This window comes from Podarcis pityusensis (genome assembly GCF_964106645.2).
Source record: "Podarcis pityusensis genome assembly, chromosome: 4".
In the NCBI taxonomy this organism is placed as follows: Eukaryota; Metazoa; Chordata; class Lepidosauria; order Squamata; family Lacertidae; genus Podarcis; species Podarcis pityusensis.
Genome location: NC_138027.1, coordinates 83,372,707 through 83,397,534, shown reverse-complemented (window position 1 = coordinate 83,397,534; position 24,828 = coordinate 83,372,707). Strand labels below are relative to the sequence as shown.

Here is a 24,828-nt window from a genome sequence, read left to right as displayed (position 1 = left end):
AAGGGTGGGAGAAAATGCTTGGAGAGCTGTGACTTCTTGGTATGAAATTCTGTAGTCGAGGTTTTTTTTTAAAAAAATCATGGAGTGTTATTTTAAAATATGTATAGGTTGCCTTTCTGACTCATCCAAGCCTGGCTGACTCATCGTGGTTGACTTAATTATTTATATGCTCATTCTTTTATCTGAAATGTGTTCAGCATTTTATCGTAACATAAATTATTTGAAAGGTTCATATTCGGAGGCTTTGCCACCTCTCCTGCTTTATTTGGGGGTTTGGTGTTTTTTTGGGTGCTGCTCCCTTTTCTCCCCTTCCTTGCTCTCCTAATACCCCAACTTTCCTGCTGTCTCACTGGCTTCTGGCTTCCTGACTTCAGAATAACTGAATGTATTTTTCATAAATGTGGTGTGCTTGCATGACCGTCTCCTTGTAGAATTTTCAAGCTTACTAACCCTTTATTTTTGGGAAGGGTTGTAGGTCAGTGGTAGAGCAACTGCTTTGTTCAATCCCAGGCAATCTTGATGCCGGGCTAGGAATGTCTCCAGTCTGAAATGCTGGAGGGTCACCATAGAATATACTGAGCTAGATAGATCAATGGTCTGAGTTAGCTTCCTACGTTCCAGTTCATCAAATGCTTCTTCATGTAGACGTTCGCATGCATACCACCTAATTCATAATAACGTCCAGCAGAAAATAAGTCCTAACAAGCACTCCTTATTTTTTTAGCATGCTTCGGAAGGCATCGTGCGCTTTGATGTTCAGACAACATTGAGATATGAAGACATTGCACCTTCCATAAATCTGAAAAGCTGGGTTCAGACACTAAGGTACAGTAGTTTAAATCAAAAACCAGGGAGCTGTGTTGATCCGCAATATGTTTTGGCCTATGTGAAGTGAAGGCCAAACAAGTTTCAAACTAAGCAACTCTTCCAGAGGCTGAATAGGAAAGTACAGTCATACCTTGGATCCCAAACACCTTGGTACTTGGACGTTTTGTCTCCCGAATGCCGCAGACCTGGAAGTGAGTGTTCCGGTTTTTGAACTATTTTTGGAACCCGAACATCCGATGGGGCTTCTGGGGCTTCCAATTGGCTGCAGGAGCTTCCTGCAGCCAATCAGAAGCTGCACTTTGGTTTCTGAACATTTTGGAAGTCGAACAGACTTCCGGAACGGATTCCATTTGACTTCCAAGGTACGACTGTACAGGGATTTTTACAGGAGGGTATGATGTTGATTCCTATCTGCATTTTGTTTCTGTCTTAAAAGTGGCAATGGTAAAAGCTTCCTGCAGGTGTTGGTAGTGATTCTGCCTCAGGATACACAGCAGCAAAGTAGTTAAATTGGAAGTTCATGTGTCTAAAACAATGGGATTATTTCCATTGGTGATATAATGGAAAACCTAAAGCTAGAATCATGAATATTTAGCATGACTTGGGCTAATGAGAGTCACAGTCCTGAGAGCCACTAGCAGAACAGACTATACTGAACTCCATTGCTCTGCCCTCTTTAAAAGGCAAGGTTGGATACCACCCAGGTTTTTTATGATGATAATTTTAGGTTGTTGGAACTTTAATTTTATTGTTTAAATTTTGTACACCACTTTGCATGAGAATTCTTTCAGAAAAGTGGCATATGAAATTTGTGAAATGTCTTTTTAAAAATGCATCATGAACCTAGCTCCTAATGCTTATCATTGTATTGCTGAATTACAGGCCTCTGAGTGCTAAAATAAAGCCATTAGGATCACGGGATGTTTTGCCAAATAATCGGCAATTGTATGAGATGGTTTTGACATACAACTTTCATCAAGTAAGTTCGCATTGTTAAACAAAAAAAATACTGTTCTCATATGTAGGTTGCATTTAATGCATTTAACTGTATGTTAAATATAAGCTATGTCCTAAGCTATGTGTATAAAGATGTGGTTTTTATTATTGAATATCCTCAACATTCTCTGACTTTTTTCAGCCTAAGAGTGGAGAAGTTACTCCGAGTTGTCCTTTGCTCTGTGAGCTCTTGTACGAGTCAGAATATGATAGCCAGTTGTGGATCATCTTTGACCAGAATAAAAAACAGATGGGGTCAGGAGATGCTTATCCTCACCAGGTATGTTTTGTTTTGTTTTGTTTTGTTGTTGTAATGCATTTTGTGTCTTTATCTTTGTATGTTTTTGCTGTGGACCGCTCTGATTGAGGGCGGTATATAAATTCAATTCAATACATATTATTTTTTAGTTGTATTTATCAAAGAAGGGAAATTGATCAAAGGGACAAATGACAGATTGAACTGAAGTGTTAAGCTCTACTGTTTTGTTTTTTTTAATTCAGGGTTTATTGTTCACTTTGCGAAGTATTGATTGTTCTTTGTGCTAAAGAAAAGCTTTATTTCTCTCTTCCTTAGTATTCCATGAAATTGGAGAAAGGCGATTACACTGTTCGGCTACAGATCCGCCACGAGCAGAACAGCGAACTGGATCGTCTCAAAGACCTTCCGTTTATTATCTCTCATAGACTGTCTAGTGCCCTGAATTTAGATATTTACGAAAGCCACGCCCAGGCTCTCTTGGGGAAGAAGAAGGCAAACAGTATGTCTCTGCCACCAAAACATAGCCAGCCCTTCTTTGTTTCCACTTTGCCAGATGACAAGTAAGTAGCTTGCATCCTCTTACTGTGTTCAACACTTTATAAAGGTTGGGAACTGTTCAGACTCGGGTAACGAAAGCAGGTGGTCTGTGTTCCCTACGTATTGCCCTCCAGTGGTCCAGGAACCTCTGTCTCACCCTGTCCCTAGGAAGCAGTTCCTTCAGTGAAAGGCTTGACTAGAGACTGGGCTAGGGGGATACCCTCAGCTCCTCTTTCTCCAATCTCCACCGAGAATAGATGTGGATGTTTAGATCTCTTTTGCTACTCTCCCTACCTAACACAGCAAAGCAAAGAGAGCACATTAGGCTTGGCTTCACAACTTTTGACTCAGTGTGTGTCTTGCCCCAGTCCTTCGCAGCTTGGGGTATGCTTTGCCATATTTCCCAGTCCCCTGTTACACCAAATCTCTTCTGTGACCATTTTACGCGTTGGGCGTTTTATACTATGTACCATTCATTTTGTGCTATGGTTCCCTTTCTGTTAGAGTACCTAAAGGAGCAAGTCCAGGCTGTTACCTTGCAGGATCATTAACCCTTTCAAAGACTGATCTTGGAAAGAAAGCGGTGAGTTGTTTTTGTTTTTTTATAAAAACACCCAAGTTCATAAACTTGCATTTTTCAAAAAGAAAACTGCCGTTTACTGCCATTTTAAATGGCTGATAATTTTCCACGCAGCTCCAATGCCAAATACTAGGATTCTTCTGTTTAAAAATCAGTTTTTAATACTTTTAGCTTCATTTTGAGTGTGTACGTTTGCAATAACTTCCAGTACTTCATATTATCCAACACTTTATATTATGAGAGACACTGTCAAGACATACTTAACATAGTGCTTTTTATCCAGCTATTTTTCCCTTTGATAATGTACTTTTTTGCACCATAGAGCACAAAGTCCTATCTCACTTCCTCTAGATGTTGGAGGTTGTTAGTCTCCAATGCTCCCTCGTTTGATGCTCTATTGGTGTGAGGTTTCACCTGCCTTATATAATACAAAGCTGTAAAAAGTGATCTGGCATCCTTTGTATTTATGCAGAGATCTAGGAAAATAATATTCTCCCTCAAACAGATTTTCATTAAGGATACAAACCAGTAAGCTTTGCCCCTGAGCGAATATGTGTTCATTTCAGTGATTGCAGTAACAATAGTGTTTGCTGGATTGTGCCCGAGTCTGGTTGCAAAAGTTAAGTCATTTTCTTATTTGCTCACTTCACATTTTTAAGGATTACTTTTTAAAAAATCTACGCTGTGTTGAGCAGGCTAGAGGCCACTTTCTAATAGACATAAATTCCTTCATTCTAAAAGGTTAGGTAAGTGAGCTAAATGTAATAGGATTGTGAGAAGGTACGACAAAATCTAAGACATTTCTAGAGGTCAGCATCAATATAATTGTGATCCAGGAACTCTCTCAGCAGCCTTATACTTCATTTTTAAAATTAAATCGCCTTCCAAATAAGCTTCTTGGTCAGAGCTGGCCAATTATGGAAAAGGGTCATTCGTCAGTTTCATATTGGACTTGTAGATTTCTTATGCATCACTATGCCATGTTGGAGTGGGATCGGGGGGCGGGGGAGAATTAGGGAACCACTTGCCAATTGTACCTTCTGGCCACACCGTGGCAGAAAAGAGCGGAGCCATTAGCAGCAGTGGCCAAAAATAGTGGTGTTATTCTCCCTACACGTAGGGTTTTTTTGAGCTGGTTTTACCCATATAGAATATTTTTCTGCCATCCTGGCTCGCTTTTCTGCCTGCTTGCATCAGTACAGGTGGAAGGTGATATTAGCAATTAATTAGTGCTTACAGTGCCTCCAGCTGTTTTTGGACTACAACTTCCATCATCCTTAGCTAGCAGAACCAGAAGTCAGGGATGATGGGGAACACTGCAGTAGAGTATTAACAGTCGATTACTCTACTGCAGTAGATTAACAGTCGATTCTACCCCAGCTCATTTTCTTCTGGGCTGTAAATATTTTATCTACCAATGCTAAAGGATTACCGTTGTAGCACATTTTGGTGAAGTACAGCCAGAAGAAAAATGGGTCAGAACCTGACATATTTTTGAAGATGCTTTCAAGACCAGTGGTCACGATCCGCTTGCCAAAGAGCAGTCACTGAGAAGACAAGTTGGTCTCAAGGGAGCACCTTAGGCTAGGTCATATAGATATTTAAAGAAATTTAACACGGTGGCCATAGGCTTACTTAAGCAGGCCTAAGTGCTTTGCCCTATATCTTCCTGACCTTATTTTTTGTGTGTTTTGATGCTAAAGAAATAACTTTGTTAACGGCGGCAGTGTTGTGTGCAGGAAAAGCTGTTGACCAAGGAAGGCAAGGTATAATGTATGAGCATGTCAATGTGTGCTTAATGATTTCAAGAGAACCAAAGTCTCAAGCTGACTTGAACATTTGGTCAGAATTTCTCCACACAGTCCTGTTGCGGAGTGTTAAAAACAATAGCATCCATCATGTTGCGTTCCTGCTACAACCAGCGGCATATTCAGTGGGAGACAGAAATTGAGATGTTCAATTAGTTAGTGGGTTTTTTTAAAAACTTGGGACGGGGAGCAGCTCCCGTTAACTTGTTGCTAAATAATTGAGATTGCCACATTCACTTTATGGTGGCCATGTCAAAAGCTCAATTTGATTAGCTCTCTTAACATTCACTTGCTTTTTTAAAAACAACAACACCTAAAGTGTAACAGGATACATTAGTTTTATTCTAATATGCTCAAATATTATCTTATAAGCAATATTTAAAGGGAACAAGGCACTGACTTTTAGGTCCCTGAGTAGAGAACAAAAACATGACGGAGGAGGTGGCTCCATTCCACAGAGTTTTGTGCATGTGTTCTTACAGTGTGTTATTCTAACTCCCAGGGGCAGTCTGCAGCAAAGCGACAAGGAAAGTTTAAAAAGGTACTGATCGTCAGTTTTTGAAAGATGTGCTTAAGTCTTTTTGCATATGACTTAAAGTATTATACTGAGTTGACTTCTCTGTATTCGCAGTTGCCTTTAATACAAAATGAACCATGCTTCTTGAGCATTGCCTCTTTTTTGGAATAGTGACTCATTATAATATAGCAGTGGTAATGGGCGTACACGTAAAAATTGGACTTTGCCCTGCAGAATCCATTTGTTTCAAAGGGAATTTTCTCCTACCTAGCTACTCCAACCCGCGAGACTATCCACCAGCCACAAAGATGAGATGAACTATACATACAATGTTCATACAGTGTTGCCATTTGAAAGCCACCATTTGCAGGTCAGGACTATAAGGCCCGCCATGAGATTCTCATAAGGCCTGCCATGGGTTCCAGTTGGGCCTGCAAGGGCATTTTTCCCAAACCACACCCAAATGCCCACATACAACATCAGGCCCAGGACAGGTGGAGTTGCAGCTGCCAGTGCCTTAAAGTGCTTTCCCAATTGTGCATTGGCAAGGGAGGCTTGTGGTTGAGGGAGTTTATAGTCAGTTGCGGCAGAAAGTTAAACCCAAAATTGGTGCCTGTCATTGACTTCAATGCTCTGTGGAGCTCTCCGCTCTTTAAGCTCTATGGAATCAGCTGCGCTGAGTTTCTCTTATTGGAGGAGACTCTGCAGCCAGCCAGTCCTTGAAGGGAGTTGCAAAATGCTGATGGTCAACTCTTTGCAAGCTCTGCATGATGTCCCCATGATTGCAAGCATTTTAAAGCATCCATCACCTGATTAGCCCACCTGTCTAATTTGGCCTGCAAAGGGTATGAGAAATTGAGATTTGGCTCACCATTCATATCTGATTTGCCACCCCGATCTGGCCCAGTGTTGCCAGCTTTTAGAGACCACCTGCTTAGTGGGTCATGGAAGGAGGTCTTTCCCATCACCTGCTATGTGGGGTTGTCAGAGATTGAAGGTGCGACCTTCTCCGCGCAGAGAATTTACTCTGATCATGGAGCTGTGATGGCCCAGTGAGTTTTCTTAACACAGCTCTCCCCTTTACATTATCATTGTCTGGGTTAAATGATTGCAACGACCAGTGCAAATATTATGATAGAGCCATCGTGATCTAGGCAGAGGGAATGTTACTCCTGGTCCCCCTTGCTGAACAGACGCTTCCTGTTCTGCTAGCAACATTTTGTGGAATAGAATTTAAATCTGATTGCATCTGATCTAGATTATTATAACAGTGTGAGATTGTAAAAGAAGAGGGGCCCTGCGCATTCGTGGTCTCAGAATCTCTGTATGTGCTTGGCAAATGAAACTGAGCGAACCCTGTGCTTCCTATGCAGAGGTTTGAGGTTGCTGTGGAGTCTGAGAAATATTTCCAGAAGGTGCCTTCAGTCTTCTCTTGGAACGAACAATATTAGTAGCCTGCTCTGTTTTGTGTTCTTGTGGTGAGAGGGGATGTAGCAAACTGTTCAAGAGCAGTCTACCAGCAGATGGAGACAGCAGGTGAAGATTACAGGGTCATTACCAATGTTGTTTTAAGCATTTCTTCTCACTTGTTGTGGATTAGCACTGTCCTGCTTGATTTGTGCTACTTTTTAATGCCAGGAGATCATTGCTGTTTTTCAAGCTCTGTGTGGTCAGTTCATTTATTGTTCAGGAGACCTCGGTGACCTTTTTGCATTGATCCCATAAACCAGGGGCAGGAAACCTATCCCTTCAGTGAGGAGACACTTACCAGAAAACGCTAACATGTTTTCAACTCTACATACTAATTTAATTTGATCATACTGTGGCTTCTGAATTTGTACTGTGATGGTGGTGGTGCTGCTGCCGCTGCTGAGTTTATAGCCTTTAGAAGACATCGTTCATCTGTTGCTTGATAGCATAATTCCTAAAAGTGATTTCCATTTGCCTGGGTCTGTTGTACCTTGGGGAGACTTCTCATGGATTCTTGCATTTTGAGGGCATTCGTGTTATATAATGCTGCTGGAATTAATATTTTGAAAGAATAATCACATGTACATAACTATGCATTCACATAATTTCCTCTGAAGACGTGCATGCAACATAGCTTCGTGACTTTCCCTTTGAGCACCGCTAATCTCAGCTGATAAGTTTCCTCCTAGTTGCTGTTCCCATTCTTTTTTTTGTTTTGTTTATGAAAGTGTTTATATACAGCCGTCTCATGAAGTATAAGAGCAGGGAAGAAAAAAATATGTACAATAAAACACAATTGAAAGCAGAATCTTTGAGATGACTGGCTAAATTTTAAGCAGCTGCATGGGCGTCCTGGAACAGTTCTAGAGAACTGGGCAGAAAAGCAGTGGTCTGGCTCTGATCCTTGTCTTTTAGGAAAGGGAGAGCAGTTTCCCTTTTACATGAGTCTACTTCACACATTTCACTGATTCACACTGGAGGCTGTGTGTTGGTTGGGGAGAGCTCAGGGATGAAACCTACTCTCTGGGGAGTCAATAGACCCCAACTGAGATGTTCTAAAAAGAGATGGATTTGGCAGGGACTCTGATTTAGTGAAAGCAGGCTGCTGTACGAGAGTTCAACAAACCAAGGATGGTATTCTGTAGTCATACTTCGTGTGTTTTTCCTTCAGCGGAAAATGGTGGTGTGAATAGTTACCTTTTTTCAGAAGCCTAACATGTATCAAGATAAAAGGTTGTATTCAGTGTAGCATCAAGCAGTTTGCTGTGTCAGCATAAGAATTTATTGTTGTGCAGTGGAACAGTCTTCCCCCCATGTTGACCCTTAGCCTGTTCTAGGCTTTCCCCCCAAGCCTCTAGTGTAAATTTGGAGATGGTGCAGGGCATATGCAGGATGGGAAAATCCTGTTGCGCTATTGCTAATCCCTGCACTAGTGCAACTACTTAGTTAAATACTGCGCACAGGTAGTTATTGTTAAATTTGAGGTTTCACCATGTTGGGGTTTGACGCCAATGCCATTGTAATGATCTTTTTTAAAACAAAAAACAAAAAATTAAATACCTACTTGAACTATGTGATCATGAGAATTATGACAGTGCATAACAGGATGGGAAGATTATGATAAATTATTTTTTCCCACAGCTGGACTTTTCTGGTCAGGTTTTTCATCTGAACAAAATTCCACCGTGTTACTGCACCAGACATAATTTGTTTGCTCTGTTGGACAGCCGCATCTGATGCATTTTCCTTTATTGGGGGGAAAAAGTTAGAAAGGGAGTGTGAGGTTTTGGAATCAAATAAGGCACAACACATTTTAAGTCCGTCTGTTGGGGTCTCTGTGATGGAATGAATGTGTAAGTCTGCTGGCTGAAATTACTTTGGATCACAATTTTAAAGGCTTAGGTGAATATACTAAATCATTTGAGCTACTCCTTGATCATTGCATAAGCTTACCTTCTTGTGCGGCTTCAGACATAAGCAACCGCTCCCTTTTACTACTGCATTGCTCTTTCAGAAGTATAGTGTCAATAGATGTGTGAAACAGTCCCTGGATAGGGTTGTACTTCTCTTAGACCAAGTGAGCAGCATACAGGTGCATTCGGACATTGGGGCTGCCTCTGAAGACAGTTGGGCAGTTGCATCGTCTGCCTGGATGCTAGTGGGGGGCCAGAAAGTCACAAAACATAACTCCAGTTTTGTGCCGGTCACACCGGCTTACCAGTCTGTGCCCAGTTCAGAGTGCTTGTCTTTAACCTTTAAAGCCCTAAGGGCCTTGTGAGCAGCTTAACTGAAGGACCATCTTTGCCCATATAATCCTGCCCATATGCTAAGGTCTGCTTCAGGAGTGTTTCTGGGGTGCCTGCCATCACGTTCCATTAGGCTGGGGTGCGCGAGAAATGGGGCCAATTACTTACAGTCCTAGAACTGTGGAACTCCATGTTTTTGACTTGCGTATCTGTAACAGCGTGCAGGCAAACACTGGTGACCTTTCTCTTTAACTGAGATTACAATTCACTTGTGTGTTTACAGAGCAATTTTTTACAAGTACTCTGTATTCTTGCTGATGTGATTATCATTCTTGTATCTTGCTTTGCTCTTGTTTGCATAGCGTAGCCCTAAGAAAAAATACTTGGAAATAAATGCGAGAGAATATGGCTGTGCTTTGAGTACTATGCTTTCCCCCCACTTCTGCAGGATATAATTCCAGTTCACTATCATCTGATCCCATCACCAATAAAAAGTAAGAATGGCAACAAGGAGAAGGAGAAAGAGCCTGAAAAGGAAAAAGACGCAAAGGATGAATTTGCTGAAGCTTTAAGAGACCTGAAGATACAATGGATGACTAAGTAAGTTTCTGTTATTCTCCTAGTGTCAAATTGCATCCTTCAAAGAACGGATTTATTAATGGAGTTTATGTCCCTTTTCCATGGTCTGCTACCCAGGGACTGCTCCGTCAGCAGCTTCATTCATACTTTTTTCTCTTTAGGCTCGAGACCAGTGACATGTATAATGAATTGAAAGAGGCCTTCCCTAATCATCTGCCCTTGTATGTTGCAAGACTTCATCAGCTGGATTCTGAAAAGGTGAGAAGCATTTAAAAGAAACACCAAAATTGCACTTGGCAGTTTTAAGTCTGCTCTCGGCCACTTATTTGTACTTCACGTATCTTAAGCTTTGAATTCAGTTCTCTGGGCAGCCTGGAATAGCGAACCCTCATACCTACAGGACAGCCTCTCCTGGTATGCCCCGTGGAGGACCTTAAGGTCCATAAATAACAACACTTTGGAGGTCCTGAGCCTCGAGGAGGTTAGATTGGTCTCAACTAGGGTCAGGGCCTTTTCAGCACTGGCCCCGACTTGATGGAACGCTCTGTCACAAGAGACCAGGGCCCTGTGGGATTTGACATCTTTCTGCAGGGCCTACAAGATGGAGCTGTTCCACCTGGCCTTTGGCTTAGACTCACTTTGACCCCTTATATGGGATTTGGCATATAAATTTTCCCTTTGCTTTTTTGCTGGCCCATGTAGGACCAGCATGGATAACTGGCCCGGGTGAATATCTGATGTTTCCTCCCTTTATGGTCTTGATTTATGAGATACACTAAAATGAGGCTGCATTTTAAGCTGTATTTTAAAATGTAGTTTAATTAACTGTTTTTGTTTTTTTCTGTTACATTTTATTTCAATTTATATTTGGTGTTAGCTGCCCTGAGCCCAGCCCTGGCCGGAGAGGGCGGGCTATAAACAAAAATTTATTATTATTATAACTTAAATTTTGTTCAGGGGATTAGTACTTATACAGATCAGTGCTTTGGTGAGTTTGACGCATAAGAGCAGGAGTTGGAGATCAGAAATTGGCAGTACTGAGAAACAAGCAGCAGAACGTTTTAGTTTTCCGGAATATTCTGTGACTGGTTTTAAGGTGGTCACCCTTGAATAAAGGTACTCCAAATGAAAATTCCAGTGTGAAGCAACTAAAGCAAAATAGATTGGGCGTTTCAGTTCTGCCACATGTAGCTCAAGCCACAATCATACAATTTTATCATGCTCATGTGTTAAATTAGCTTCTCAATACCTGGATGTTTATAATCGCTAACAGTGCCCTGTTTGCTTCTTGGTAATTATCTGCTTGGTAATCCTCTTGCATTTTCCTCCCCTCAGACTTAGTTCCCCCTAAATTCACCACCATATATATGTACATAACATGGGGCGTAATGGTTGGGCAAGGACCTGGGAGAGCAGGGTTTGAATCTCCACTCGGCTATGAAGCTCCCTGGGTGACCTTGGGCCAGTCACCATCTCTTGGCCTAACCTACCTCACAGGATTGTTGTAAGGACTAAATGAGGAGGGGGAGAATCCTGTACATCACCTTGAGATCCTTGGAAGATAAAGGTTGTATATAAATGTAATAAAATAATAGGTTTCCCAATTTAGGATTGCCTTTCCTTCATTCGATGAAGTTGTCCAGAAAAGCCTATGCCATAGTAAGCCTGTTAGTCTTTAAAGTGCCACAAGATTCTTAAAGAGTGTTGATCTTTAATACAGTGTTACGTAAACCTCTTTGGCCTTTCCCTCCAATACTGCTGAAAACTAGTAACCACCAGCAATATTTTATTATCCCGGTATTACAGCAAGAGGGGGACGCGGGTGGCGCTGTGGGTTAAACCACAGAGCCTTGGGCTTGCCGATCAGAAGGTCGGCGGTTCGAAACCCCACGATGGGGTGAGCTCCTGTTGTTCGGTCCCTGCTCCTGCCAACCTAGCAGTTTGAAAGCACGTCAGAGTGCAAGTAGATAAATAGGTGGCGGGAAGGTAAATGGCGTTTCCGTGCACTCCTCTGGTTCACCAGAAGCGGCTTAGACGTGCTGGCCGCATGACCCAGAAGCTGTACGCTGGCTCCCTCGGCCAATAAAGCGAGATGAGCGCCGCAAACCCAGAATTGGTCACGACTGGACCTAATGGTCAGGGGTCCCTTCACCTATTGCAGCAAGAACTTAAACTGGTAAATGATAGAAACATATTCAAGTTGCTTCTTTTAGGGCTTTATGTTGAATATGTTTTCCCCCAATATTGTGCAGCATGATTCCTGATCTTGTGTTATTGGGTCCATGACAAAGGTATTGAATAGTTATGTTAGCCTATTATTGCATTAATGTCTCTTCATGCATGAGTAATAATGCAATGTGCTTTGTTTGTTTCCACTAGGAAAGAATGAAAAGGTTGAACGACATTATTGAGGCAGCTAATACGGTTATCTCACATATTGATCAAACAGCCCTCGCCATTTATCTCGCTATGAAGACAGATCCCAGACCTGATGCTGCTACTATAAAAAAGTACCTAACCAGTAAATACTTTTTCCTTGCATCTTATTTCTGCAACTTGGCCTAAGGCTGTCCCCACTTTGTAGCTTCAAAGATTAAGTCACTTTAAAGCTGAAATTATTTTAAAGATCAATTCCGTGATCCTGATAGGACAACTGTGACCACCAACCAACATAATGTCCATTTGTTGCAGTGAGCCTTAATGTGTTGAACTTTTTGTGTTGGATTGTGGCCAGTGACAATTAGAAGCAGCTTTGAATTGAAGCTTCTTCTGTCCTAAATTTTAGGATGAAATAGATGGTAGTGGCTGGGATTTTTATTATGGGTGTTGTAAGTGGTTAGAGACCATGATCTGCATGAGCAATCAGGCAAGAGTCTTAAGTTCAGAATTGAAATCCACAGGTTTTCTAAGCAGCAGCTTGTGAACTATTATTATTCAATACAGAACGCTGAAATATTCAAAATAATTACTGGACTGAGTTAAGACCAGAAATCTTGCATTGGGAATACATTATAACTCAGCCTCCCCTACCCCTCCAGATGTTTTAGATCACAACATTTGTTTTGCTAGTAAGAATATTGCATAATGCAACACATCCTTTTATTTAAAGCTTGCGATAGTCCTATATGATTTTATTGAAAACCTTTGACATCAGTTATATTTCACCATCTTTTTAAAACATGTCTTAAGTATCAATTTGTTAAATAACTATATGAATTACCTTTAAAGATTTCAATACCAAACATTTAAATGAATTATGTAAATGGGTAGAAATTCAGTTCCCTTAGAGCAGCAAGCAATCTGACCTTAAATCTGTTGTTCCATATATGAACGAGATTGTCAGGTTCCATTTATTCATTTACTCCCTTATTATTTTATATGTACAAGTCATCCCTGTCAACTGCCAAATTTCCAGCTGTCCCCATATCTTTCTAATTTTTTCCATTCTCAGAACTTGGCTAATTTTTGAAAAGCATGTGTACTTGAAAGCAAACTGCAAGCATTTTCACATGAGCTGTGTACCAAGCAGGCCTTGACCCTCCCCACAAGCAAGGCAGAGAGATTACCAGACTCTGAGATGCTCTCAAGGGACCTTGCGTGGCCATCTGAGTTTCCATGAGATCTCACGAAAGCGTCCCAGAGCCCAGTAAGCCAGTTGGAAAGCTTAAAAGTTCTTCCATGCATTTCATTTGCTCAATTTCAGCTTTGTAAAGCTGAAATCACGCATGCTAGATGCCAACCGGATAAGTAACAATACAACCTTTAGAAGTCATCCGAAGGCAGCCCTGTATAGTGAAGTTTTTTTTAATGTTTGAAGTTTTATTATGGTTTTTGTATATGCTGGAAGCCTCCCAAAGTTGCTGGGACAACCCAGTCAGATGGGCAAGGTACAAATAATAAAATTATTATTATTAGGCTAAATTTGCATAAGTTATGATTGTATTGTAGTAGATTAATTCTGTGCTCATCATGTATGCCCAAACATGGCTACCTACCTGAATCTTGAATAATAATAATAATAATTATTATTATTATTATTATTTAACTATACAGCCTTTAGAAGCCATGTGAAGGGTTTTTTTAATGTTTTATTTTGTTTTCATATATGTTGAAAGTGGCTGGGGCAACAGACGGGTGGGGCACACAAATAATAATAATAATAATAATAATGATAGTAAATAATTGAATTTATATACTGCCCTATACCTGCAGGTCTCAAGAAATAAAATCAAAATATAAAATCACAAAACGCATAATCAAAATAAAATCAACTATTATTTATTTATTTATTTATTTAGGGTGCTTGTGTCTTCCTTGCAACTTAGCAGTTTGTGTTCTTGTTGTCTAAATATAATAGATAGTTAAGTTTTGGCATGTATATAAAATAACCAGTTGTTGAAGTATTTGGGAGTAATGGGGATGGGACCCTGCATATACACCTATTATAAATGATTTATTATTCAGTTTGTGCACCTCAGGACTCTCTTTCTATATAAAAAAGGGCATGCTTCACTGCAAGTGCTGTCATCCTCTTGTGTGCTTCCCATTTAGTGAGATGGACAAGCAGAAATCTACGTTAGTGGATGCTCTCTGTCGGAAAGGAAGTGCGTTGTCCGACCAAATCCTGCAGTTTCAGGCCCAAGAAGGAGCTGTGTCAGGCGTTGCAGAATCTAAAGATGACCACCAGGAGGGTGGCTTGGATGCTCTGGCAGAAACTTTCTGGGAAATAACCAAATGGACTGACCTGTTCGACACCAAGGTATATGGAATTGGGGGAGCAAAATTAGATTCCTATAACTGGAGGAGGGAATCCTTCCAATGCTGCTTATACAGACTGGTTTTCTATGTAGTCTCAACTTTAGCCTTTGGTAAAGCATTGGGGTTTTTATTATTATTTTGGCCGCCTAAACTATGTATTCATACACAGCAGAGAATGCCAACAAAATAACTGAAATCTCTCATTATTGGTTTTTAATGCAAATTTGTAGGATTGCAGCCATTCGCCACAGCCAACTTCGTGGGGTTTGTTTTTTTTTTTTGACAAAAGCCTTACAATTTTTCATACTGTAGATATCAAAAGCATACAATCAAATCTGCAGAAAAATAGTCCAGTTTTTAAAATCGTGAATGTTTTCATAAGTGTAAGCATCGTCTTGCTACATCAGGCCAGAAATGGTTTTGTGCAGCCTTCCACTTGCAAGCCTCGCCATCCAGGCAATGACGATTCCCCTCTTGGCTCTTCCACCTCTGTGTTTGGATTTGATATCCCGCTTTATCATGCCCGAAGGAGTCTCAAAGGGGCTAACATTCTCCTTTCCCTTCCTCCCCCACAACAAGCACTCTGTGAGGTGAGTGGGGCTGAGAGACTTCAGAGAAGTGTGACTGGCCCAAGGTCACCCAGCAGCTGCATGCAGAGGAGTGGGGAATCGAACCCAGTTCACCAGATTACAGTATACCACGCTTAACCACTACACCACACTGGCTGGTCCCCTAGTTCTTTGGGCCTGTTGCAGCCTTCACCAACCCAGTGAATCATGCAGCTGCTGGGAGTTGTAGCCCAAAGTGTCGGGAGAACAAAGTGTTGGAAATGGCTGCTTTCCTGTAACTAAGCTTAAGTTAAGCACATGTAGCTTAAATAGTGTTGCCTTGTTTCCCTGGTGTTGAATTTGAAATGGTAAGCTCTTCAGGGCCTGGGACCTGTCCTCTTGCAAACTCCGCAAAGTGCCTGATGGTACAATGTAAAATAACTTCTGTTCTTACAAATATTTAATTTTGGAGGGATCCTACAGCCTCACAGCTTTTGCTTTAGCAGCTTTAAGGAATGGTTAATGTTAGGGCAGCTTCAGCCACCTAGGTGCGAAATAGTCTTGTGCTTCCCCAAACCTCTTGCACTGCTGGTGTCAAGTCTGAAATAGAACAGGGGCTGGTAAATTTTGGAGACCGAGATGTTTGCCTGGCTTACAAATCTCACCTTTTATTTTGCACCCCGTGTAGGTTTTACCATTTGCCTATAAGCACGCCCTGGTAAATAAAATGTACGGCCGAGGTCTCAAATTTGCAACAAAGCTTGCGGAAGAGAAACCTACCAAAGAAAACTTGAAGAATTGCATACTGGTAAGTAATCTCCAGTATTACCTAGGCTAACTCAGGGCTGCATGCAAGTTTTGTTGGCATTTTTGGAAGTTAATGAAAAGGTTACAGCTCCCCCCAAAAAGGTAGAGAATCAGGTGTGTGCATATGTAATCCCCCCCCCCCTTTTTGGTACTTCATAGAATGCAGTTTTTTAAAAAGTCAACATTTTTTAGTGGACTTTGTTTAATCGTGGAAGGTGTAAAAGTGTACTTTAATTTTTTTCTTCTTTAGCTAATGAAGTTACTTGGATGGACACACTGTGCATCTTTCACTGAAAACTGGCTTCCCGTGATGTATCCACCCGATTATTGTGTGTTTTGAAATTGCTGCCATTGTAAATCTGAGATGTTCTTACGTTGTTTGGATATAAAGATACATTATATTACTGGAATGCATGTTTTCATCCATTATTGAATGCTTATATCGTGTGTTATTAATCAGAGGACAAGGGGGTTGTGTGAGGGTTCGGCTCCTGACATCAAGGAGCCTATTTAGGCTTAGATATTTAATTTCTGGGTGTAACTCTTAGTTGCCCTAGAAATAAAAACGTACGAACAAAATGTTTTGCATACATCGCATTGCTGGCAATGGGTGTTCCGAAATAGCCAGCTCCAAGGATTAGGAAATGAAGATGGGAAGGTTTCTTGCATGTGTATGTGGTTCTTAACTGTTTGTAATTTTAACCACAAGCCTGTACAAGCAGTTCTTTTTACAATGAGCAGGGTTTTAACATTGAAGTTTTCAATTGTATGAAGGCCTTAAAAAAAAAAAAAAAGCTCCTTCGGAGTAGCTAAAACCTTATTTATTAGACTTAACAGTAATGGAACTTAATTACCAGTATCACTTGCAAGAGTTTACATTTTGAATTTTTTTAAAATTAGAAACTTTCACACTCACTGCAAATGTATTTTGAATTGCTGGTGCAAAAGGTGCTCTTGAATATCTTCAACTCGGAGATGCTCTCAAATATCCATGTGTTGCAGAGTATCGGATAAACTGATACATGTATAAACAGTCAGTTAACACTTAAATCAGGTATTGTAAAACTTATACATACAGATATGTTAATAATGTTTTGGGGGAGGGAAATGTAAAACTGCTAAATAAATGTGCAAATTTCAAGATCAAAAACGTGCGCACTCTCATACTTTTAATTTTGTTAATAATAAAAACAATTAAACAAAGCTGAGATCTGTCCTAATTTTTTCAAGAGTACCTAAAGGGAGGCGTTAGGAAATCAATGCTATTTGCAGAGCTGATGGAGGGAGGACACACAATCTAGTCTATATGACTTCATGGAGGCCGAGTAAAAAGTTACATTTCAGCATTGTAGCAAATATTGGTCACAGCGTATATGATATATGCCTGTTATTGAGACAACAATTTGGCACTGCTTATAGAACCAGAGGACTTTTAAAAGGACTCTATAAAGCTATAGCATAGTAGCCTCATTACCTGGAATTGGTTTATCCTTGTAGAAGCACAACCCTACATTTTAATCTGAAATGCTGTGGCTTCATTACACTACAGCTTAGTCATGTTACTGGAGTTGCTTTCTGTAATCACATGGGACTTACGGAGTAAAATGGTCCTCTCTCCTTTCTGTTTCTAGCAACAGGATGTGGGGTTAAGCTTTCAAGTCCAATTAAATCAGTTTTATGGAAAAGCCTAGGGCATAACATCGTGGGTAGCTCCAAAAGGATGCAGTTTGGTGGTGGTTGAACATGTTCTGTTAATCATATGGGGCAACAGCTGCATAAGGAGTAGGAGAGCATTTACTAAAATCCACTTATTTGACCCCCGTTGCATACGGTCCTGCTTTTTAGGATTACCCATTGTTGGGAAATAGAACCCCAAAGCCAACTTGAATGCACCAGGCTGTTGTGAAGAAGAGGCTAATTAACATCTTTTAAAAACTACTGCTTTGTAAACTTTTAGGCTGCATCTGTTCTAGATTCTGGCACTCTTTCGGATCTTAATTTTCCCTTACTGTGCCTTTGAACAACTTGACATTTGATTCTGGAAATTCTGCTAGCTGCGTGATATTGAGAATGTTGCCAACTCTGTCCAAAAAATCGTAATCTGTGCTGAATCTGAATTTGTTTGCCCATAACAAGATTGTCCCAGGCTGACAAAAGTAGCTTATGGTGACTAACAGAGCTTCAAGAGCTGTGTGGTGGTACACCAGATCAGTAGCCACAATAAAATCATAGCGATGGGTTGATTTGGGGAAGTCTGCGTGGAGATTCTCTCCCCAAACCAGCTTTCTCACTTCGGGCTTGTGAACGTTCAGGTTGCGCGTGTTTCTTGAAATATTGAACTCCATATTTTCAAGGACCTCGGGCAAGTCAGTAGCTGTCACAAAAGCACCTGAAAGAGAATAAAAATAGTCTTCCTTGATCATCTGAAGAGAGGCAAGACAGTTCTCTGTTTACATTTTTGCTGTTCAGTGATGTAATCATTACTGACTCGCTAGGCTTTCTGTCCTCTGCAGGAACAAGCAGCCATTGCAGTCTCTGGATAAAACTGCAGGACACCCTCTGGCTAGAACAAATCATAGAAATCCCAAGACTAGCACTGTAATCCATTTACTGCACTGACACATTTTCAAGGAGAATTTACTATAGATGAGGCGAGCTGGAAGTTTTGTGTCTGAAGAACATTTTTGAAAGGTTCTATTTCAGACTATCAAAGTCGTTTGGGCAACACCTACAGGTTAATAAATGGAGCAATTCTCTTTTGGGATATCAAAGCCTGTTTTGGAGTGTTTCCTACTGCACTTGGTTATATTCCTTGCCAGATAAATGAAGTAAGGCATAAAACAAATAGATTTCAGAATGCTTTTTGTAACTAGTTACTCACAAGTTAAGCTGTTAGCCCATTTTAGGCTTCGTATGGCATGCTGTGTCTATAAAGGTTGTGGGTAGACAGCATTGTCAAAATGCTATTCAAATGTTTGGGACTCAAGAGAGTACTGGGTAATGTGAATAGCTAGGAACTGTGTGTAAAATGTGCAGCAAGAAGTAAAAAACACACACACACACAAATACTCTTTAGCAAATTACCAACCTAGTATACTTGCCACAATGGACACCAGGCCTGTCCCAGCTCCCAGTTCAAGTAACTTCTTGTCTTGGAGACTGATTTCCTGTTGATTTGATTCCAAGTACTGACACAGAGCAAGAGCCTAAAAAAAATAAATTTGTCTTCAGAGTTTGGGAGGTGGCGAAAGGGACATGGGTGGCACTGTGGGTTAAACCACAGAGCCTAGGACTTGCCGATAAGAAGGTCGGCAGTTCGAATCCCCGCAACGGGGTGAGCTCCCATTGCTCGGCCCCTGCTCCTGCCAACCTAGCAGTTCGTAAGCATGTCAAAGTGCAAGTAGATAAATAGGTACCGCTCCGGCGCGAAGGTAAACGGCGTTTCCATGCGCTGCTCTGGTTCGCCAGAAGTGGCTTAGTCATGCTGGCCACATGACCCGGAAGCTGTCTGCGGCCAAACGCCAGCTCCCTCGGCCAATAAAGTAAAATGAGCGCCGCAACCCTAGAGTCGGTCATGACTGGACCTAATGGTCAGGGGTCCCTTTACCTTTTTAATGTTTAGAACCTAATCTAGCTGCAATAGTGTGTGTGTATGTGCATCCCATGATTTCAGCATGCGAAATCACCGACGATGCCCTCTGATGCCCTCAATCCAAGCTCAGTCCAAAAGCAAATGATGAAAGGGGGAAGGCTGGGCTGTGATGGATAAATCCCTTCAGCCTCCCCAGTGCTTTTTCCTCCTTACTGCGCTCAGTACTAAGGTTTCAGGCAATGTATCGATACATCACCCTGGCTATTTGAATTTAAAGTCACAAGAGCAGTTTTGGAATTTCCGATCACCCACCCTGGTTTCAGGAATACATGCCAGATCAGCCTCCTCCTCCATAATCAGATCATGGATGAGGGACATCTGCAGGTGAGGCAGTGGAAGTGCTGGACCAGTGTCTTGCCTCGGTAATGGACTGGATGAGAGCCAGCAAACTGAAACTCAATCCAGATAAGTCGGAAGCACTGTTGGTGGTTCCCTAGACCAGTGGGGTGGGAGATCGCCTGCTCTTGATGGGGTTACACATTTACCTGTCAGGGAGATACAAATAGTGGGGGGAAGGAAGTGGCACTTCCGGGAGCTGCATGGCGAGAGATCATCGGGGCAAGCCGTGGCTGGCAGTTCCAGGGAAGCTCTGCGGTGCCCTGCTATGCGGCGACCAGGCTAATGCACGCTGCCCTTCCAGGCCCGACAGAGAGGCAGAAGCTGTGCACAGTGAGACTAATTGTCTCCATGGCCCACAACAGACTTCTCCGCTTCCTTTCTGGCAAGGTAATATACCTCCATATCGCAAAGGTTTTTTAAAAAAGGTAAAGGACCCCTGACAGTTAAGTCCAGTTGCGAACAACTCTGGGGTTGCGGCGCTCATCTCGCTTTACTGGCCGAGGGAGCCAGCATACAGCTTCCAGGTCCTGTGGCCAGCATGACTAAGCCGCTTCTGGCGAACCAGAGCAGCGCACAGAAACGCCGTTTACCTTCCCACCGGAGCGGTACCTATTTATCTACTAGCACTTTGACGTGCTTTCGAACTGCTAGGTTGGCAGGGTTTAGCTGGCGGTATATTATGATTTTGGAAAGCAGATATCGCCCAGCCTTATTCAGTACTAATGTAGCATTGATTAACCATGCAGCGGTATCACAGCTGCAGACGTGTAAAGCCATAGATACAATGAATCCATTTAATCTATCCTGGAGGTTCAGAACACAGTGTTATCTTGCTCAGTGGGTTAACTACATATCCAGTATCGGGTGCACAATGAACTCTCTGCTCTTTATGGGCAGAGGGTTGACTTTTACCCCCATAAATGTGCTGAGACCTTAGGCCATAAGCAACACTAGCAATGGAAAAGCAGTGGCTTGGCTGACATAGCCTTCTGATGACCCTTTCCAGCTCTTAAGATCCTAAAACAAGTTATCAAGGAAAGCGAGACGCTTCATTATCTTACAGAAGCTTACTCGCGAGGTGTTATTTCCCCTGTGTGAAACTTACGCCAGGCCATACTACGGCTCCGAAGTTTTCAATGGACTCTTGAATGGTGATCTGGTGGCCAGCGTAGCAGTAATGTTCTTTGTCAAAATAGGGAGAGGCCTTAGGAACCCATTTCTGTAATATTTTGAACACGCGGGGCAGCCCTGTGGGGAGAGAGGTCAGCAATAGTCATCTGTGAACGTAAGAGGGTTCAGGAATTTAAACAAAATGGGCTGTGCTTTGTTGCGGGTGCTTAGAAAGCCAATCTTTGTAAAAAGTCTCACAAAGAGCTGCAAATCTTGGCGTGCCTATACAGTTCACTGCAATACGCTGACACAAAAATATGTTTATGTAGACTCATCTCAAAGCTGGTATCTTAACGGTAGCCACTTCTGCATTGCCAAATATAATGTCATGCAGGCTTCCCAAAAGAGGGCATGGATTTGCATATGCTAAGCTATATATATAGGTGCAAAATCAGAAAGATTTGCTGTAAATGCAACCTTCCATAAACATCTGAAGGCAGCCCTATATCGGGACATTTTTAATAATAATAATAATAATAATAATAATAACAACAACAAGGGTGGCTTCCAACAAAGTATTAAAATATAGTGGTCTGTTAAACATTAAAAGCTTTCCTAAACAGGGCTGCCTTTAGATGTCTTCTAAAAGTCTGGTAGTTGTTTTTCTCTTTGTCATCTGGTGGGAGGGTGTTCCACAGGGCGGGTGCCACTGCCAAGAAGGCCCTCTGCCTGGTTCCCTGTAACTTGGCTTCTCGCAGCGAGGGAACCGCCAGAAGGCCCTCAGCGCTGGACCTCAGTGTTCGGGCTGAACAATGGGGGTGGAGACGCTCCTTCAGGTATACTGGACCAAGGCCATTTAGGGCTTTAAAGGTAGGCACTAACACTTTGAATTGTGCTTGGTTCCGTTATGATGTTGTTGTGCTATTGTATATCATGTTGGAAGCTGCCCAGAGTAGCTGCGGCAACCCAGTCAGATGGGCAGGGTACAAAAAATTAACAACAACGACAAGTAATTTAAATACATCTGATCACAAATGGAAAGGTTTTGGCTGTAGACCCATCTGCCTATTCATTCTGCAACACAGGAGCTAACAGTTGACAAAGCCCTGCTCTTCCTTCTTGTCTTTTATTTATTTTAAAACTTGGTGTGGACAGTCCTTCAAAGAAAGAACTCCTCCTAGTAGACCACTGTCTGAGATAAACACAGTCATCCTGGCATCACTTGGCAAATTCAGCCCAAAATTTGAGTATCGGCATGCCTGGAAGGGTTCAAGGCAGGCTGCCCTCAAGCCCCCCTGATTTCCCTGAAAACCATTTAAATGATCTTAAATAAATTTGATTCAGCTGTTCCTTACTTTCTAGCAGCATAAAACACTTAATCAGCAATCCTACGCAGAATAACCACTGAATAAATGTGCGGAGGCTGGTGTCGTGAATTGCATTGTGCGTTACCACGTACTCGTTGAAAACATAAAGGACAAGTGTTCCCAAAGACTCATAAATGACAACAGCATTGCTTATTTAATACTTGGGAGCTAATGAGAGCAACTGATTTAGGGGGAAAAAACTTGCGTAGGGTTGAGTGGGCGGAAGCGATACTGTCTTTAAAGGAAAACCTGAGTCAGATGCAAGGGAGCAGCCATTGTCTCCTTCCTCCAGGTGTTCCTCGTCCTCCATTATTCCTTGGTCTGCTTTAAGGAAGAACTGGTGCTGTGTAGAAATCATAGCAGGAATGCTGCAGAAAGAACCACCAAACAAACAAACCATGAGGTTTCTGATGGGGGAGGATAGTTCCCAACTTTTTTTCATTTTACCCTCTGAGGAAAAGAAGACGTTGAGTACCAAAAACATGGCACATGCTACATTAAAACCAGAAACCAGAGTTAAGACCTTTCCGTCAGTGAAAATCTTCAGACACTTACCGTATTTTTTGCTCTATAAGACTCACTTTTTCCCTCCTAAAAAGTAAGGGGAAATGTGTGTGTGTCTTATGAAGCGAATGCAGGCTGTGCAGCTATCCCAGAAGCCAGAACAGCAAGAGGGATTGCTGCTTTCACTGCGCAGCGATGCCTCTTGCTGTTCTGGCTTCTGAGATTCAGAATATTTTTTTTCTTGTTTTCCTGCTCCAAAAACTAGGTGCGTCTTGTGGTCTGGTGCGTCTTATAGAGCGAAAAATATGGTGGTTAGTTTTTGTTTCTGACATTCGTATTTTGCTCCACCACCAAAGAGCTCAAAGAAGTTTGGGACTGCCTCTTACAGTGGAAGCCGTATAGGCAACAGGTGCTGTCCAAAATATTTCACCCGCTCCCTAATAATGGTCCTTGCCACCACTTCTCTTCCCAAAACTAGCTCTGGAGTTTCCAAGGCACATAATTCAGGCAATTATCTGGAATGCCTGGTTTGGGCGTCACCTCTCACAGGCTGTCTACTCAAACCAGCCACTTAACAGCTGAAAGAAGCTTAGCATGTAGTTCACCTGTAAAGCTGACAGAACACGGCCTTCTCTCTGCTCTTATTTATGACACCCAGTCCCCTGAACCTTAGTTTTTTATAGCGACCACTAGGTGTCCTCAAAAGCTTATGTGACAATAGAAACAGATTACGTTGGAATCCTAACAAGGTCTACAGAAAAGTCAGTCCCATTGAAGCCAATGGAGCTTACTCCCAAGTAAGTGAGGCTAGATTACTGCCTTTATTTTTAAGGTGCCACAGAAAACTCTGTGTGTGTGTGTGTGTGTGTGTGTGTGTGAGATAGAGAGAGAGAGAGAGAGAGAGAGAGAGAGAGAGAGAGAGAGAGAGAGTTTTGCTAGAAAAGACTGTAACAAGGCTACCCCTCTGGAATAATCATTCAAAGTTGTTTCCATGCCATCTTATGTTCCATAATTGTTTAATCTCTATCCAGACTCGAACAGGTTTTTTAATTTCATGTGGGAGATGTATTGCCATTTGCAAGTGCAGTTTGTGATCTGTGAGTGCGTGTGGCATTCTGCTCGAGAGAGAACCTCGTGAAGTCAAGTCACTATTTCAGTTAAGGTAGTAACTGAAAAACACTTTGTTAAGGGGGGGAAAAAACCTCCCTAAAGGATAAATGTGCCACTTGAGAAACCATCCTCTCAGGTTCCTGGGTTAGTAGCATGTCTGACAGAAAAGTGATGCTGAGCAAAGTTCACAGGGAGGATATTCTGCAGAAGCCCCGTTGAAATGAATGGGAAATTTCAATGAGATTGACACAGACCGGCTCCTGTTCCATGAACTGTGCCCATAACTCACAGGCTCATCACATAACCCGGTCCTGACTTCACCTCCTCCTTTTTACCTCTCACTTTCTCTCTTGTATGCCTCATGTGTTCATGCGAGCTCTGCTTGCTTTGGAAGCTGTGCTTTCATAGCCCTGGGCCTGCCACAGAGTCCTCCGTTCACCATAAATCTCCTGGTCCGTTCATTAGTCTTTCGGATTCTAAAATCTCCCTCTGAATTTAAGCTTGCCGCTATCGAGCGATATGTTCCTGGTCTCCCGCTACGTATCTTGCTTGATCTAACCACCACCTGTTGTGCCCCTTGTCGAAGATACATCGCACATATTAAAAATAAACATGAAGTTCAAAATGCCCATCCCTTTAAGTCTCAGCTCATTCACTGACCATCCCCACGAAAAGGCTAAGGTTACCATTTTACCTGGAAAGTTGTAATTAATCCGGACTCCGAGGATCCAATTCCTAAGCTGAGAGATTTTTCAGCCAGCTCAGTGCCTTTTATAGTGAAGGTGTGCCAAGTGGGGGGTGGGTACTGGGGAA

General features: G+C 42.0%; 2 protein-coding genes across 8 annotated transcripts in view; one reads left to right on the top strand and one right to left on the bottom strand.

Moving 5' to 3' along the window:
• The window catches only part of TPP2 (tripeptidyl peptidase 2), a 40,449-nt gene extending 23,313 nt beyond the window's left edge, over positions 1–17,136 (top strand). Inside the window, exons 19-30 of one of the 3 annotated variants that reach the window (XM_081002916.1) lie at positions 725–825; positions 1,711–1,807; positions 1,967–2,104; positions 2,399–2,643; positions 3,125–3,203; positions 5,511–5,549; positions 9,690–9,841; positions 9,982–10,078; positions 12,200–12,330; positions 14,372–14,579; positions 15,815–15,934; positions 16,184–17,136. In XM_081002916.1, coding sequence (XP_080859042.1) covers positions 725–825; positions 1,711–1,807; positions 1,967–2,104; positions 2,399–2,643; positions 3,125–3,203; positions 5,511–5,549; positions 9,690–9,841; positions 9,982–10,078; positions 12,200–12,330; positions 14,372–14,579; positions 15,815–15,934; positions 16,184–16,273 — 1,497 coding nt within the window. In that variant the 3' untranslated portion in view covers positions 16,274–17,136. Of the gene's footprint in view, positions 1–724; positions 826–1,710; positions 1,808–1,966; positions 2,105–2,398; positions 2,644–3,124; positions 3,204–5,510; positions 5,550–9,689; positions 9,842–9,981; positions 10,079–12,199; positions 12,342–14,371; positions 14,580–15,814; positions 15,935–16,183 lie in introns of those variants that run through there. The other 2 variants (XM_081002917.1, XM_081002918.1) reach the window with 2 other exon arrangements.
• Positions 16,733–24,800, bottom strand: METTL21C (methyltransferase 21C, AARS1 lysine). Of its 5 annotated transcripts, XM_081003263.1 has the most exons (7): positions 24,710–24,800; positions 22,651–22,769; positions 21,030–21,172; positions 19,022–19,139; positions 18,422–18,496; positions 18,225–18,322; positions 16,733–16,948 (listed from the first exon to the last, which is right to left on the bottom strand). In XM_081003263.1, the coding sequence occupies exons 2-7, from the start codon at positions 22,757–22,759 to the stop codon at positions 16,898–16,900; spliced, it is 594 nt and encodes a 197-aa protein (XP_080859389.1). In that variant the 5' UTR covers positions 22,760–22,769; positions 24,710–24,800; the 3' UTR covers positions 16,733–16,897. The 5 variants fall into 5 exon arrangements, with proteins under 5 accessions (XP_080859389.1, XP_080859386.1, XP_080859390.1 ...); XM_081003260.1 differs by having other exon boundaries at positions 16,733–18,322; XM_081003264.1 differs by lacking the exon at positions 18,422–18,496.
• Positions 24,801–24,828: the final 28 nt, after the last annotated feature.